The sequence below is a fragment of the Chelonoidis abingdonii genome, chromosome 2 (assembly GCF_003597395.2).
Source record: "Chelonoidis abingdonii isolate Lonesome George chromosome 2, CheloAbing_2.0, whole genome shotgun sequence".
Classification (NCBI taxonomy): Eukaryota; Metazoa; Chordata; order Testudines; family Testudinidae; genus Chelonoidis; species Chelonoidis abingdonii.
The window spans coordinates 44,606,576-44,624,494 of record NC_133770.1 but is presented as its reverse complement, the minus strand read 5'-3'; the positions used below and the strand labels follow the sequence as shown (position 1 = coordinate 44,624,494).

The following is a 17,919-nucleotide window of genomic DNA, read 5'->3' as shown; positions in this document are numbered from 1 at the left end:
AACAGACACTTTCCATGAATATTTTAAATGTAATTAAAAATCCAGTTTGTCAGCAAAAATAATATTCATGGAAAGTTTTTAACCAGTCTTAAAGATAGCACTTGGTCAAATGGGCTAATGGCAAAAACCAGCATCAACTAACAAAACCATACATTGGCTTGTTTTTCTAGCCTAAAAACACACCACATGACTAGCGAGAGACTACCAAACATCTCCATACTTTACATACGCCTGCTGCATATGCCACCTTCCTAACCATCTGGCTAATGCTACTGTGAGAGACTGAATCCTGGACTAGTTAGACTGCTAGTCTGATCCGGACTGGGAACTCCTGTGTTTCTGTGAAATCAATCTAATATTGTCTGTCTGGATCAAGCTGCTGACAAACCTCTGTTCTTATTATTTTAAAGTACATAATAAGATGCAAATACTGTACATACTTATACATTTTGTTAACCATTTACAGTTGCAGAAGTCATTTCTATGCTGACAACATAAGAGACTAGTTACAGAGAAATATAACTGATAATTAAGGCATTACTGAGAAATGGATTAAAAGTTTTGTGGCACGAATGGTATGTCTTCCAAAGGCTAGGTTTTTTTGCAGTCTTGCTAGAATCAAAATTATTTCCAAAGTGTGACGTTGTTGGTCTTTCTGATGATGGGAGAATTATGCAGGACACAACCACCATAGGTATATGAAATCAGTACTTCTGTGATTCCATTTTTAATTAAAATAAGTCATTAATTAATTTCAGATTTGGATTCCCCCCATTTAACAAAATAGTCAAATTCCATTTTCAGACATAATGTAAAGACTTTTTTTGTTACTTTACAAGCAGAGCGTAGGCCTGTGGAGTTCTTTTTTTCCTGACTATTTGTGACAAATTCTGGTGATAGCGAGGAGCTCAAACATATGCTGACAGCGAACCATTTAACTGGAAACTGGACAGCAGGAAAGAAACTCGGGCTGGGGTTAATAAAAATAAATGGAAATGATGGCCACAAGAATCCCAGTTTTGGCCTCAGGGTCACCGATCTAGAAATATAGCCTCCAAGCAAAATGAACTAGTAATTGTGATGCTTAAATACTCTAAAATGTGGCGTACTCAATGTATGAAAAACAAAAACCAGACTGACAGCATGTTATCATCCAGATGTTCATGTCCCAGGAGGTTTTGAGACTGGTACTCAGCGCTATTTTGCCACACTGGCTGAGAGGTGTTTGCTGTTGCCAACATTTTACAGACCCTGCATTTTTGATTAGTTAGATATTTACCCATGAAAACGAAAACACTGCGAAGTTATACCAGAACTATTTTGATGGCTTGTGATACTTTAAAGAACAAAAGACTTGACATTTCTTGAAGCCAGACGTCTTGAGTATTTATTGAATGAATATTTGCACTTGACAATAGTTATGGGACAGAGCTGTTATTTTTGGTGTATTTCAGTAGCTGAGTTTAAGAATTTTATGAAAATGTTAAAGCCCCATTAACAAGATATATGCATAGATTTTAAAAGTGTTACTATGTTTCATTATTTTAGGCCATGATCTGGTGAAAGACCCAAGTGAGTGGGTGGAGGCATGTGTGTGCGATCCTTGAGCCTGCCCAAATGCCACTTGAGGCAATGCAGTGGTAGAGAGGTCTGCATGCGTGGACCCAACCGCAGTACTGGGTCCTTAGACTCTAAGTTCCTTGTGTAAAGAATCTGTCATAATTTGTCTGTAAATGGTGCAATATATAATACATAGTTAAAACAAGAGATTTAAAAATCAGTTGCTCCATCATTTACTTGTCACTTAGAACAGTAGGAAATTAAAAGTCTGTAAAGAGAATATGACGAAACCAACAGTCACATTGTATAGCTTGCGAATATAGTCCCAGCACTATATAGTTCAATTAGCTCACCAGTATTTTTGCGTAGCTCTTCCTTTGTGGTTCTACCATGGTGACATCCCTCCACCCAACATAGTGAGGAATAGTGGAGTTACGCAAAAAAGCAGTGAGTTCCGGGGTGTCCTGTGGAATAGCAAACTGGAAAAAGAAAGACAGTGAACTGTAATGATATACCATACAGTTAGGTATGTTGCCTTCTTGGGGAACTTGAACTTTACACTGACTTTTTTAAAAAAAAATTAATAGCACTGCCATGAGACTAGATACCACTTTCTTCAACTAGCAGCTTGATTTGTAATAGCACAACAGGATGGTGTCCAGCAATATGCATTGCACTAGATCATTTCTTTTTCCAATCTTCATTCTTTACTGGAGCCAATTTCATTGCTGCACTTGTTTTTGTTAGACTCTTGGGTCCAGATTCTGATCTGTCTTGCAGTGTAAATTCAGTCACTCCCACTGAAGTCTAGTCATTAATAGAGATCAGAATCTGGCTCTAGGAATGTAATGGTTTTACCAACATCCAAAAAGATCTGCATTCTACTATCCTTATCTTTGTTGGTTGTTTCTGGAGGATTAATTATTGTAACAAAAATTCTCCAACTTAGTAAAAACTCCAACTGATTTGTTTTTAAACTTTGAGTGAATATTCGCAAAAAGAAAATTTAAGAGACAGAAATCTCAGAGCTAAAGTCTATTTTTATTGTTGGTAGTTTTGTATTTAGATGATATAGAAGACATTTAGCTTCTTCCTTTGTCTTTCCTGAAGCCTCCAGAGAAACATAAGGGATCCTAATTTTTCAGGAAGGAGAGATAAATTCTCTAATTTAGCACAGTTTTATCAAGTCAAACTGCAGCAAAATATATGATGAAGTTTGTGATCTGACCTCAAAAGGAATTCACGTAAATACATCCAAAACAATTCCTTAAGGGCCTCAGATTAAAGGAATTTAGAGGCTGGTATGCATTTAAACTCTGAAGCACAAAATCTGAATTTATTTTAAACAAATTCCTAAAAGAAGTATTTGCAATTATCTGAATTTTTTTTTAGTATAAAAGGTATAAAATAAATACACACACAACCCCTTCCATAAACTATTCCTGTATAGTGCTATATTTCTACCATTTGTCTGATTTAATGTATGAGGGTCAGAACAATTTACTTCTTAACATCCCACACAGTGGAAGAATAGTATAATTAACTGCTGAAAAAGTCGTTAATCAGAAGTGAAATTCTTTTACTTAAATTAATTTTTTTCCTCTGCAATAAGGAAATATTTAAGCAGATAGTAAATCTCTCTCTCTCTCTCTCAGTGAGGAAACACATGGGTGTTACTTATTTCCAAGATTCTCTCATCAGTACATATAGGGCCCCTTAATGATGACAGCTTAAATGAATACACTGTAATGAACTTTGAAACTTATCTTTGGAAGAAGACATCAATATATGATCACAGATTATATATAAATGGTGAGTTGGTCAAATACCAGATAAAAAAATTGTGAATATTTCACAAAGTATAGGGTTTTGGCAACAGGGACCTTCAGTTATTGCAAAAACCTAAAGCTAGTCTCCATGATTCAGCTGAAAACTTGTTCTTAATCTCGAGTACACATATTTTACATTAAATACATGTATTCTATCCATTAGAAGAGTTAGTGACCAGTTTGGTAGCTGGAATCCCAATCAAAGGATTCCAAGGTTGGATAGGTCATGAATAGAGCTGCTTGGGAAATTTTTGACAAAGTGTTTTTTTGTCTAAAAATACAAATATTTCAAAACCAAACCGTTTTCTGGAATGTGCCAGTTTCAATGACATTTTAGTCAGGATGTTTTTTAACCCCCAGCACCCATGCTCAAAGACAAAATACACTGAACAGATTACCAGGCTAGTATATAAAAATAAGTAATGTAGTGTATGTTCTATATAGGATTAAAAGTTCTTGGAGGTTCCAGCTCTCCTTATTACAGAGTCCTACAACCCACCCTCTCACATGTTTAAGAAATGTATCCACAACACTACATTTCTCAAACACCTCCAGCTGTTCCCTCTTCACATCAGGAAGCAATTCTCAGGTAGCAGGCTTCTCTCCAGAGTGAAAAGTCTTCTGGATTTTTTGCAGCACCAATCGACCACAACCTATTCTCTGTGGAGAGATGCCTGGGCAACAACTCCAGCTCCAAAAGCTGGCAATGCTGGCATGGGACGGACATGGCGAGGCTAAACCCTGAATTAGTGCATCTCTATTGCAGCCTCAGTTTGTATGGCCTTCACTGGACATAAAAGCTGCGCTAGCCAGGCAGAACCACCTGGGAAGGATAGATGTGGAGGCAGCTCCTGTTCTACCTTGGGATCTGAATTTCTCCAGTGGCGCAAGGGGCCAGATTAATACAAGGAGATAAAATTGTATTCTCCCAGAGTCGGGGGAGGTGGGTGAGTTTGGCCCTTTATTTCTAAAGCTTTCCATGCACTTGCTCCTGTCTATCTCATGGACCATACCTTTCTCTAAGCCATTTGATGCTCCCTAAATTTGTTTAGTTTTGGCCTTAATGGCCCTTCCACACACCTCCTCTCTGCAGTTCCTGGCATCTGCAGAAAACTTTCTATACCTCTTTACTTCCTCAGCACTTCATCTCTCATGTCAAAAGGGAACCTGAAAAAGCCCATTAACAGCTATCCATCTCAACTGCTGGGAAAATTAAAGGTTTCTGAGAATGGGATCCATGGAATGGCTGGAATTTAATGTCACATTCTGCAGGAGACCAGTGCCATCAAGGTCACATTTGGAAGGTGATTTGTCGCATGGGAGGGGAATACATATTTGGGCTGAAATAACTGTCAGATAAAGGGAGGAGGGAAAGTAATATCATTCTAAAGATTTTCCCTACACAAAAAAAGCCTCTGAAATAGAAAATCCCACCTCTTCTCCACTTTGCCTCCCTAGCCCCCCAAGAGCATACAAAAACATTGATGGATTAAATCTGCCCTTTTGGAGAAAAAAAGCGTAAGAAAAACATTTGTACAGGACAAGATCAATTCGACACAATGAAGATGTTTGCTGGAAGGTATGCATGAAACTTAAAAGTCCAAAGCATTTTAGGCTGGAAATTTCTCAGACTTTAGGGTCAGAAGGGACCAATATGATCATCTAGTCTGACCTCCTGCACAAAGCAGGCCACAGAATCCTACCATCCACTTCTATAACAAACCCCTAACCTATGTCTGAGTTACTGAAGTCTTCAAATTGTGGTTTGAAGACCTCAAGCTGCAGAGAATCCACCAGCAAGTGACCCATGCCCCACGCTGCAGAGGAAGGCGAAAAACCTCCCAGGCTTCTGCCAATCTGCCCCGGAGGACAATTCCTTCCCGACCCCAAATATGGCGATCAGCTAAACTCTGAGCATGTGGGCAAAACTCACCAGCCAGCACTCAGGAAAGAATTCTCTGCAGTAACTCAGATCCCATCCCATCTAACATCCCATCACAGACCACTGGGCATACTTACCTGCTGATAATCAAAGATCAATTGCCAAAATTGAGCTATCCCATCATACCATCCCTTCCATAAACTTATCAAGCTTAGTCTTAAAGCCAGATATGCCTTTTGCCCCCATTACACCCCTTCCAAGGAGCCTACAGGAATTAGGTGTCCAAATCCCATTAATTCCAGTGGAAGTTAGACATCTAATGTCCTTCAGTGAAGTCTCAGCCTTAGTCAACATATAGTCTATCCTGGAAATTGAAGCTTTTCCCCCACCAGCATCTGTTCCTGTTTGTTGTAAGCAGTAATATATGATGATAGTATTTATTTAACACTATTTATTTGAAACAAATTCATGTATCAGCAGTTATCATTCTGTTTATGATGCTTTTGTGAAGTTAAAATATAGAAGGGCTATTTTAAATTTATGCTATAATATGCTGAGCATCTAAACCCTTATTTAGTCTGGTTACTCACTGTGATGCTTCCATTGCCATGATCAAATTCCACACAAAACAGAGATACGACATCACAACCCTCATTACCAGCCAGTGTCATTTATGTAACAGATGTAGCCATTATCAAAGGCAGGAATGAGGAAAAGAAAATAGGAATGTGAAAAAATAGTAATTTTCTGTTTATGTTAAAAAATAAAAATAAAAAATATCACTACAGCCTGAAGCATGCTTTTTCCTATGAGTTCCTCTCTCACCTGACTATAATGCTCTCAGTTCAGCTTCTTAGATCAAAATTATAATTGAGAAGTCTTGTTGAACACAGCGGCTGTGTGGGAAGAAAGATATGGAATTTCTCTTTGTATGTTAGCTGCCTGCTCTCACCAGTGGTTTTTGAGCTGCTGAACTTCAAAGGAAAATGGAACATTTCTCCTTTATCCTGATCTCTAGAACTGGGGGAAAAAAATTGTCTGAAACTTTTTGGGGGGAAGGGGGAAAGGTAAAAAGTGCAGATTCACCAAACACCAACACCAAAACTCTGCAAATTCATGTTGGTTTCACTGAATAGTCCTGTTGACAAAGAGCCAACCAGTCAACAAGAAAATATTCAGAAAAAGAAACACTTGCAAATGTTGAAACGAAAACAACCTGTTTCGATTTTTCTGTTCAAAATAACTTCCTTCAAATAAAAACAGTTTAAAATGCTCTAAATTGAACCAAAATATTTCGTTCAAACCAAAACTGAAATGTTTGGGTTGAACAAATCTTGATTTTTTGGAATTCTTAGCAAACCTAAAAATTTGTTGTTAGTACAATTTTACTCATCACTTTCAAGAGTAGCCTGTTTAAGCTGCTTCTGGAACACACAGCAGCACTAGCCAGACTGAAGCTGAAATGTACCAGTGAAAAAGTAGTCCTTGTCCACAATGAGGATTTCAACCTCCAGTGGCTGGCTATCAACATAGCTGCCCTTGTGTAGGGCATAGATTAGACTCTGAAATCCCTGCTTATACAGATCTGTAATAGGTTTTGCACGTGGACCTCTGTTTCTCCCACAACTTACTCTCTACTGGCTACACACCAAGAAGTGTTTACCCCAAGAAGTATCTGGAATCAGTAATGTTTAATAAATTAGCTATCTTGTTTCTCATGGCAAAATATGTAGAACTGGAGCGTTCTGCTAAATTTCCTGACTTTTAACCAAACCCAGCTCCTTTTTGGGGGATCTGCCATAACAAATGTGTATCTTAAAATACACACGTCTAGACAATGACAGATCAGTGCTTTTGTGGAAAGGTTGCTGCGAGGCTTTACATACATAGGTTTATCCCATACGCCAAAATCTGCATAGCTGCTATGAACAGAGAATCAGATCTACAGAAAGGAAAATAATTTCGATGCATGACATTAATTAACAATAACACAGAATAGAAAACCAGTTGGTCCTTTTTTTGTGCCTGGGTCATTGAAATAATTTGAGAAGCATTTCATTGTAAAAATGACTAACAAGAGACAAGTGAAAGTTTATACTGATAAGTGCATCATACTGCTGACAAAGCAAAAGCTTCCACAAAGTTATAAAATAATAATATATTATATGAATCCTTTCATCAGGCATTCATACTGAGTATCTACCATTAGTGTGTTACATTCTATTCAGCATTGCACTCAGCAACTAAATTTTATAGCACAGTCAGAAACAATGGATATTTGTTGAAATATTAAAAACCACGAGTACTTAAAAGCAGCTATAAAAAGAGACTCCTAATGTGACTACATGGAGATAGAGTTTATCATTTTAGGTAATCTGGGGATTCACATACAATTTAAAGTACATGAATAAACAATGTAAAAAAAAAATCTCCATACATGCCAGCTAAAAACAAACCATTAGATTTGAAATATAAATAACAAAGCAGGCAATTTATTAAAAAAAATGATAAGCAACTGTGGTGTAAATAGTAGTGAAAAAAAATCGTTAGGGCCTGATAAGAAAATAGTGTTGTCATAAACAGATGGTTACGGGTTAATGTCTCTTTTACCTGTAAAGGGTTAAGAAGCTCAGTGAACCTGGCTGACACCTGACCAGAGGACCAATCGGGGGACAAAATACTTTCAAATGTGGGTGGAGGGAAGTCTTTGTTTTGTGCTGTTTTTCTTTGTTCTCTGTTCTCTTTTGGGATTAAGAGAATCCAGTCATGTAACCAGATTTCTCCAGTCTTACTAAAACAGACTCTCAGGTTCCAGATAGTAAGTAATAGATAGCGGATTAGATTTGTTTGTTTTCTTTATTTGCAAAGATGTATTTTGCTGGAAAGATTTTACCTCTGTTTGCTGTAACTTGTATTTTATGCTGGGGGAGGGAGTCCCTCTCGTCTATATAGCTGAAGACCCTGTAAACATTTTTCCATCTTGATTTTACAGAGATAATTTTTACTTTTTTCTTTCTTTAATTAAAAGCTTTTCTTTTAAGAACCTGATTGATTTTTTTTTATTCTTGTGTGAGACCCCATAGGATGGGGTCTGGACTCATCAGAGACTGGTGGGAGGAAAGGAGAGAAGGGGGAGGGAAAGGTTAATTTCTCTCTGTGTTAGGATCACTGTCTCTCTCAGGGAGAGTCTGGGAGGGGGAGAGAAGGGGGGGAAGGTGAATTTCCTCTCTGTTTTAAGATTCAAGGAGTTTGAATCACAGTGATCTCCCAGTGTACCCGGGGGTGGGGGAGTGGGGAAATCTGGGAGGAAGAAAGGAGAGGTGAATGGTTTATTTCCCTTTGTTTTAAGACCCAAGGGGTTTGGGTCTTGGGTCCCCCAGGGAAGATTTTGGGGAGACAGGGAGTGTCCCAGACACTGGAATTTCTGATTGGTGGCAGCGCTATCAGATCTAAGCTAGGAATTAAGCTTAGAAGGGAATAAGCAGGCCCCCACGTTCTGGATGCTAAAGTTCAAAGTGGGAAAGAGACCCCGACAAGTGTATTTAAAAGTTGAATGGACCAAATTCTAAGGTTTTTAACTCAGGGAAATTTGAGTTAGCTTCCATGGAAGTGTGGGTGAAGACTTGGTAAAAACTTGATGCCAGATTATTATGGTTGACTGCTGAGTATGAGTGCAAGATGTGTCTCTGTGTGCAAGAAGCCTTCCCCAGGGGCCATTTGTGCCCCAATACTGGGGCTGGTTAGTATTAGTATTTCACTAGTATCTAGGAATCCCAGCCCTAAGACCCCATTGTGCTAGGTGCTGTACAAAGACTGAATAGGAAGGATGATGCCTGCCCCAAAATGCTTACAATCTAAACTTCCAGTTCTTTTTCTCACCTGAGCACAAGAACTTCATGAGACTAGCAGTGTTAGCCACATCAAAGGAGGCTGGGAAGGAGGTGGAGTAATAGAGTCACTCTGTTTCCACCAGCCATTGAGGGAAAGCATTCTAGAGCCCTTTAAAAGGGTGGGGCCGGAGCTGCCACTATTGTCACTCTTTGCCTGTCCATCAGGCAGCTCTGGGATGTTGGCGCCTTGCACCTTAAAGTCACCTTTCAGTGAGGACCTCAGGTTTTATCTCAGAGTTGCTCCCTGTATTTATAATACACCAATAATTCTGAATGAATTGGCAAGTACTATGAGATCTATAGCAAGTTATATATTTATATTGTTCCAATAATTGCAAACTGCAGTAAAGTCATACCCGATATATGTATTAGAAATCTTGTATAAGAAAAGCATGTACATAATATTTAGTTTGTGTATGAAATTGTTTAAGTCTAAGAAATGGACAGAAAGCTTCTTCAAATTACTTGAAGATGTTGAGCAACCTTACCAAGGAAATAAATGTTATAACAAGTATAGTACAATACCGAATAATTATTCTGTAGATTTTTATTTCAGGAACTCAATTGTTCTTTTCAAACTTTATGCATTAATGATGTGCAACTTTGAGTCTTTTTTCTGCCAAATGATTCCAGCATTTGGAAGTAGAAGGGGAAGAATAAAAGATGGGAGAATTTTCATTTCTAGAGAAGAAACATTTGATTATCTTGTACAATACCAGTGAACTTATTTATGTGATGTTAAAACTTAGCCCTGCTATAGCACCTTCCATTGGAGGATATCAGAACACTTTATTAAGCATAAAGAGAAATTTGTTAATCTTCAGCACTTCTAAGTCGATATTATCCCTATTTTTCAGATAATGTGACTGAGGAACACACTTGTCTTTTCACGGTCAACACCAGGAAGAATATAGACAAGAATTCTCAGCCAACTGCTGACCAGCATCCGGGGCACGATATTCCCAAAATCATAGTGTAGTTTTTGATCACAAACAAATATGATATTTGCTGTTCAACAATTGCAGAAAACTAAAAGTGTCCATGATATAATCTTATCAATCTGACAAAAATGTCTTGAACTATGAATGCACATAGCTGAGAATATACCTGGATACCCAGGTAAGTTTACCAGCATTACAAGAAAACTCTGCGAGCACGTTTAATGTACAGATAGAATGAAATCCTACTCATTTGTCATTTAGCAGAACAAAAAAGGTTAGGTGTAAATTGCAGGTAGGATAGTTTATGTACATTTTTAAAAAGCTGGCAGTAAAAATGTGTGCGCCAGGCACCATTCTCTGAGCATTTTGCCCGAATGTTTTCTGACTTTCTGATTTACCCTTTATCTGCTTTTTCTCTTTTTAGATTGTAAGCTTTTTGGGGGCTACTGTACATTTCTGTATGACTTGCCAATTTGAGTTACTATTGTAATATAAATTATAGTAATACTTAACCAATGCAATCACACTTGTCTAAAGCCAATTAAGTATAATCAGAGTCAGACTCTAGTCTCTACAAAGTAGTCTTATTTCTATGTCTGCAATCAATAATAATCTGAACTAATTTAGAGAAGGAAAGTGTGCAACTAGTAATCTTGACTAGTTACCCAGACATTTTCCAGCTGAGCATTTAATTTGATGTAATTATGCTGAGTTATCATGTGTACACTTTTTAGCATTAGATTAGCATGCAGCAAAAATGCCAAAGACTTCTCAAACCAAAGAAAACTTGCATGACGATAGAGTCTTCAATCCAAAAACTAAAATGCGGTAGGATGCTAATACTTTTCCACAGTTAACATTTTCATACACTTGTGAAATTATGAACTTGAACTACAAAAGTCAGACTACTTGCATGTTATGAGATTCACCCAGAGTTTTGTCAGAAAGTGCAATGTGCATTAGATAAACAAACCAGTTTCATATTGTATTAACCAGTTGTCTGTAGACATAGGTCAAACTGAGGTGCCTTGATATATGTGAGCATCTGCAAGTATCTCCCAAATATTGAGCTCTTGGGAGCTGGCATTTGCAAACTAATGGCATAAGAATTTACAGGGTCTCATGAGACCTCCAAAATCTTGCATTGTCTATTTACAGCTGTAATAAAATTGCCCCTTAAAAACAGAGAGAGCAAAGTTCCCCTTTGTAAAATCATCTTGTGTCTAATTATTGGGGCTCCAACCTTGCAACTAAAACCAGAGTCTCTTGATAAAAAATAGGATAGATATTTAACATACATCATGGTACAAAGCTTGTCAGGTTCTATACATTCTAAATAGCGACATTTTCCAAGATAGGAAAATTATCTGGGTGACATTGTGAACAGTTGAATGAAACCTTCTGCTCAGTGTGGTATGGCAGTCAAAAAAAAAAAGGAAACAAATTTAGATAAGGCTAAAAAACAGTGGCAAGTATCCTACCTTTATTTGGTATATATTAATAGCAGAGCTTGTTTGACATTGCAATGGTCCATGTGTCTGAATATGAAGAATGTAAAGAAGAGACTCCTCTTGACTGGATGCAGGCCATCCAACATGGAGTAATGTTTCATTGATGGCACTTGGTCCAGTATTATACAGCTGTCAAATAAATAACAAAACCCATCAATGTACAACTTTCCAAGGCCAGGAACAACATCATCATCCATTTAGACTTTACAACACTTTTCAGCCACAGATCTCAACGAGCCTTACAAAAGAGGTAAACATCATTATTCTCATTTTATACGTGGGGAATCTGAAGCACAGGGAGGGGAAGTGACTTGCTCAGGGTCAGCCAGTAGGGCAATTACACACAGGTTTCCTACGTCCTGGTCAATATTCAAGTGCTTAGTGGCTTTCTCACTTACATTTTTAGCTCTGATGCTAAGGTCTGCAATTGCCTACAAAGTGGGGATGAAAAAATAAAGTGCTAGATTCTGTCCTCATTTACAACAATAAAGCTACGGGAAATTTATAGCTGTTGCATCAGTGTCAGAACTTAACCCCCTTTTGAGCGAGCAGCAATAGCTGTTTCATAGTGAAGGCTCAAGCTACTGCCTCATTTTTAAAAATCCAATTTTCAAACCTCTTCAAGCCAGCTTTCCACAAAATCTTCCTGAAATCACAGGGGTCACAGCACATCCCAGAGAAGAGATTTTCTGGGAAGTTTGGTGACAAAAAAAAAATCAGAAAAGAAATGATGCACCCAAAACCTTCTAAATTATTATTTTCACATGAGCATATACTTTTGCAAATGTGAGAGGGCAATTTTAACTTTGGGTAGGTGGCGTAAATTGGGTATGAGTGTAAAAGTGGAATAGGCTGGATGCTTTGCTGTTCATTCTGAGGCATTTTAGACTTTTTTTTTGTGAAGAAAGTGCACTGTTGGTTTCTGGGCTTTAACTGGAACCCAATGACATATATTTTCAACCTTACTTCTTTTTCAGTGAAGTTTTGTTTGTGACTAAACCATAGGGGATTCCTTACTCAATGGGACTACACATATGCTGAAAGTTACATACATGTTTAAGTGCACTGCTGCATCAGAGCCCAAGTGGGGTAACATGAAAATCCTTATTATAAGTTGTAGAAACATGTTAACCTGTAAAATTAGAATATAGCACTTTATTTTGTTCATAGGTTGATATCTCTGATTAATTTAACTTCAGTAATCGGCTTGCAAATTTTAACAAAATAATTTTGTTTAAGTTTAGTGGTTTCTTCTCTATTTCAAGTTGCCGATCCTTTCCTGACTACTGGCTTGTGAATTGTAACCATATGTGAAGCACTTTGTTTCACCCTCTTGCAGAAGGTCATTTATCAAATTCAAAACATGGTCTGTATTCAGTCTAGTTCATTCAAAGTACTTGTTTTGAACATGAACCCCTCGCCCCTTTCTTTTTAATCAGTGTTATCTCCAGAAGAAAAAACACATGATGGAAAGATGTACTCTTCAAAATATTAATACACAAAGCCTCCTTGTGTATACTTGTGAAGTTTTTTGTTGTTGTTTTGGAAGGTACATATCTTTCACTCAGAGAGCAGAGAACATGTTGTTGCATTTAAGTTGCTGTGATTTTTGGAGTTATATGTTTAAAGGCAACATATTTTATCATTTTCATAGTACTCATAGGACCACCTCAAAAACCCATTGAAGTCAATGGAAAAACTCAGCGTTCACTTTGATGTGCTTCTACAGCTTCTTGGTTAGTATTTAGTAAACACTAAAAGTGTTTAGGATTCCTTAATGACCAAGGAGTAAATCCTGTCCTGGCATAAACTGGTGCCTCTCTCACTAAACCACAGGAGTTGGACCTGGTTACTCCAGGACTGAATTTGGACCAATGCCTAGAGTAACAATATTTGCATTAAGACTTGTATCAGCTCCAGATAATGACAATGACCAAACTCCAAATGATCTCAGTGGAGCAGAAACAGACCTATTAGAAGCTAAATGATTTCAAATTATACCTCATATATGTGTTCTACTAACGGGCCGACATCCTCTTCTTTAGTGGGCTCATCTTTAGGCTCCCAGTTGTGAAGTGGCAAAACAATTTGTGGAGGACGAGACACACTGTAATAAATAAAAAGGCTTAATATGTCACTTGCAGATTCATCTGCTATGTTATCATCAGATATACTACTATCTTTAACAAAGGTAAGACTACTTTATCCAGATGAAACTACAAATACATTTTAGATAGGCTGAATGGTCACTAGAATTATGCTAGGTGAATGGGACAACACTTCCAAAAAGTGCAGTAGACTCTTTAATGACCACTAATGGTCAGTATCTCAAACTTAAATCTCATTTGAAGGATGGCATCCTCCAGCAACATGTTGCTCCCTACCATTAGAGGACTGATTCTCTGTTGACTTGGAGGGAAGAGTGCTATCTGTCTAGGTATTTATAGCATACTCCTCACTCTGGTATTTGAACGCATCACACAATGCTATAAACCCAGACTAGTGCTCTACACAAAAACTTCAGGTTTTTCGTCTCATACTCATCCAGAGTATCAAGAGTCTAGAACTTTACATTCTACTTCCTTTTTAAAGCCAATTTTATCTATTTTAGGTACTTATTTGGCCTCCCTTCTTGTAGTATCTGAGTGCCTCACAATCTTTCATGTATTTATCCTTGCAACACCCTTGTGAGGTAAGGAAGTTCTGTTATTCCCATTTTAAGATGTGCAACTTGACTAGGGTCACAGAAAGTCTGTTGTGCAGCAAGGAATTGTACCCAGTGCACCTCATCCCTGGTTAGTATCCTAAACACTGGATCGTCTTTCTTTTTTTGGTTCAAAGACAGTAACATTCATAGCCATTATCCAAAATTTTAGAGCATCATACAATCAGTAAACAAGGGTTAAGAGAAAAAGACATAGTACATAATGAAACTAAGCACCTGGATCAGATGCTTTTCTACCTTCTTTGCATCTCCTTCCCAAAGTAAATTAGAACTTCACAACTTTTTTCTAGACTCCTATTTTATTTTCCTCCCTACTGTCTCAGAAAGGGCTGAGTAGGGTTAATTCTTTTAAAATTCCTATCTAAATCACAAATACTATTTCCTGCAGCACCTGCAAGTTTCATGGAGGCCTCCCATCCAATCACTAACTTTAACCCAGTTTAGCCTATGAGATCTTAAACATTCACAGCTCAAGATTCTCTTCTAGCCCATTACGTGAGTTCTGGTCAGTACATCCTGCAATGTACATCCAACAATACTGCCTGCAACAGAAGTAGGTTTGTGTAAAAGTAATAAATAATCAAATTAAATATTACCCTTTCATTTGTATTTGACCTATGACCTCAATCATCATGATAATTTGTTTACTCTTATTTCACCATTCTTTGGATGTTTCTCTTAGGTAATATTTCATATTTTGATGGAAAAATGCTTTCAATATCACCATATTTAATTTAAAATGTTAATTTACACAGTCCTGTCTACTATAAAACACTGAATTTTTAAAAATTTGGTATGAGACTGCATATTTAAATGAAAGTCACCAAATTTATACCGCTATCAGTTTATTTCTATAACACCTTCTTATGACAAAGATATCACATAGTTTACTTTTTATTAAAGCTATAGAAGTCACACACAATAGTGTACCATTCCATTACTGGGTCAGCTGGCCCTGCATAAAAAACCAGTAAAGGAAGGGTACATTTCAAATCAAACCAGACATAGTAATATTTCAATTTTCCTTATGCTTTCAAAATGCATTTTTCTTTCTTAAAAAGAACCAATTGCCTTGTCACAGTCATAGCCTGTTAGTAAAGGTACCATTTTATAAATATAAACAGAGGTCTGAATAAAAATGATAATCTGAGTACTTGTCTGGGGGGAAAAAGTACAGTTTTGCATAATGAGTTTCTGCCAGGAGTTTATAAAGCATTTTTTGTTAGTTGGGGTGGTACTCCTCCTCCTCCTCCTCCAAAAAGTGAAAGGAAAGGCATGTAATGTGCTGGCTTTTATTTTTGGCGATATGCCACCTAGGTTGTGATTTGCCACAAGTTACTAATGACATGCTACAACGGAAGTACCATTGTATGAAATGCCTATCACTTCACCACCAAGTATTCCAAATGCCATGAAATGTTACAAACACGTCTTACATTTTGTATAATTAAATTCCTTTTTGTTCTGTTCCTTTACACATGCTATTCCAAAACCAGTTAAAGGATATCGTATCTATCACCGGTGAAAAAACATTCATAGCTCAGTGGGAAATCTTTGCAATGACTGCAGAACCCAGGGTGTGCAGTAATCTAATCCCTGTTAAGAAACTTCTGCCTGCCACAAGTCTTCCCATACTAACTGACTTCCTTCCTATGATGATGTCTGCCAGAGACTTGGCTATGAAAAAGTGGAAATCACACAAATAGTCACTGAAACATAGATATCTTAAAGAAAAAATGGTTTATAGAGACTGAAACAAAAGATGATTGGGAAGACTACATAGAGGGAGGAGAAAGTGGAGACTGAGGATGCAGAAAAAATGACAAACAGCATTACCAAACTCCAACAGGAAGCATAACAAGGGATAGTTCAATAATTTATTAAAACAAATGAAGAATTATTTGATGAAGATATCTTCCCTACCTCGGATGTGGCAGAATAAGTCACACATATATTCAGCAAATAACATGATGGATTTTGTCAAACTTCCTTAATAAAATATTCAGTTATTTCTCTCCCCACTCCCCTGAGAGTTGGGGTGGTTAGCTTCTCTGAGTTCAGTTCCTTAATTAGCAAAATCTCTCAGGCAAAGACCTTGTGAGGTTTCTTCACACATCCACTATTTTATGGCAAATACCCAAAGCACAGGGATTAACAAGCACACAAAGTGGAGAGTGTGCTGACTACAAGTCATTTAATGAAACAATTCTCTTGTTTTCAGCACCCTGGGCAGCAACCCAGGTCACCTGTCCCTAAGGCCTATTTCTGGGAAAGTTCTCCAATACATGGAGTTGGTTTTCCAAATGCCCAGGCCCAGCTGTTTATCTGTTTACATAGATTTTCATCAAAAGACATGCATACTGTAGCGCAGAAAAAGCATTACAACAGAGAGACAAGTAAGAGCCCACAGAAGAGTAATCTGTGGATGCACTATGCAACCATCCAGCATGTTAGAGTCATCACTGAAAAACAGGGGGCACTTTAACAGGGAAGATTCCTGCCCTCAAAATAGCAATTTCAACCAGCTCTGTTGCCAGTTTATATCTTTATTTTGTCCCTGGTTCAGATAAGCCTTTCAGCACATGCTCAGTCCCACTTGCTTCCTTGGCTGCCACTGAACCAACACCAGCACTTCCGGGGCATCAGGCCCCAAAGACCATGTTGCACCCAAATGGCCCTTCTCCACCAAGTCCAGCATATTCCTGGAGGCATCAATTCCTCTATGAGCACAGGCACTCACCATCACCAGCTGCAGCAGGGGTGGGAAAAATGTCTCCAGAATCTGCGGGATTTTAGGGCTATGATTACTGAACATTTCACTCTAATTGCTTCACTCATTCTCTCTAACCTCTAACTGTTCCTTGAAGTCATCACCTACTCTTGACAACCCCCACCTCTCTGTCTCTCTCTCTCTCTCTCTCTCTCACACACACACACACACACACACACACAGAGTGCACCTTGCTTTCTTCTCCTTACTGCATCCTCAATCTCCACTTTCTCCTCCCTCTATGTAGTCCTCTCAGTCATCTTTTGTTTCAGTCTCTATAAACCCTCTCCCATAACACCACCTTGCCAAAAATATCACCTCTTTCTCTCCAACTTCCTTCCTCTCTACTACCTCTGACTATCACAGAAAATGATGCAAACTCACTTTAACACTGCTTTACAAAAGTAACCTTTAACAGAAGACCACATGTTCTTTGGTTTGCACCTCATGTTCCTTTTAATTACCCCTTTCTTTTAGGCTTCTTTATGCTGTTAGCTGGAAGCACTTAGATTGTTGATAAATTGCATAGTCAATTGCTTAACCACACTTTGGTTAAGTATGAAATACATTCAGGAGACTAAATAACCAATGTCAGTCAGGTTTATTTCTACAATTCAATAGTAGTTCAGGAAGGAAAGTTCAATACGATACCAGTTTCTGGGAAGCAGTCTCATGCAGTGTTGTTAAATTCACCTTACACAGAATGTTTGCTCCCAAAGAAACACATTTCAGGTAGGAGTATTTACGGGATGATTTTACAAGTTATAAGATTTTTTACATGTTACTAAAATCCAAACCATCAGTTCATTTT

The 17,919-nt window shown here is 37.8% G+C and overlaps 1 protein-coding gene across 1 annotated transcript in view; it reads right to left on the bottom strand.

The window, feature by feature from the left end:
- Nucleotides 1-17,919, bottom strand: part of ITGA8 (integrin subunit alpha 8) — a 185,851-nt gene that overhangs the window by 37,002 nt on the left and 130,930 nt on the right. Inside the window, exons 24-26 of the mRNA XM_032802185.2 lie at nt 13,615-13,720; nt 11,584-11,742; nt 1,914-2,039 (exon numbers count right to left, since the gene is read on the bottom strand). Coding sequence (XP_032658076.2) covers nt 1,914-2,039; nt 11,584-11,742; nt 13,615-13,720 — 391 coding nt within the window. The remainder of the gene's footprint in view (nt 1-1,913; nt 2,040-11,583; nt 11,743-13,614; nt 13,721-17,919) is intronic.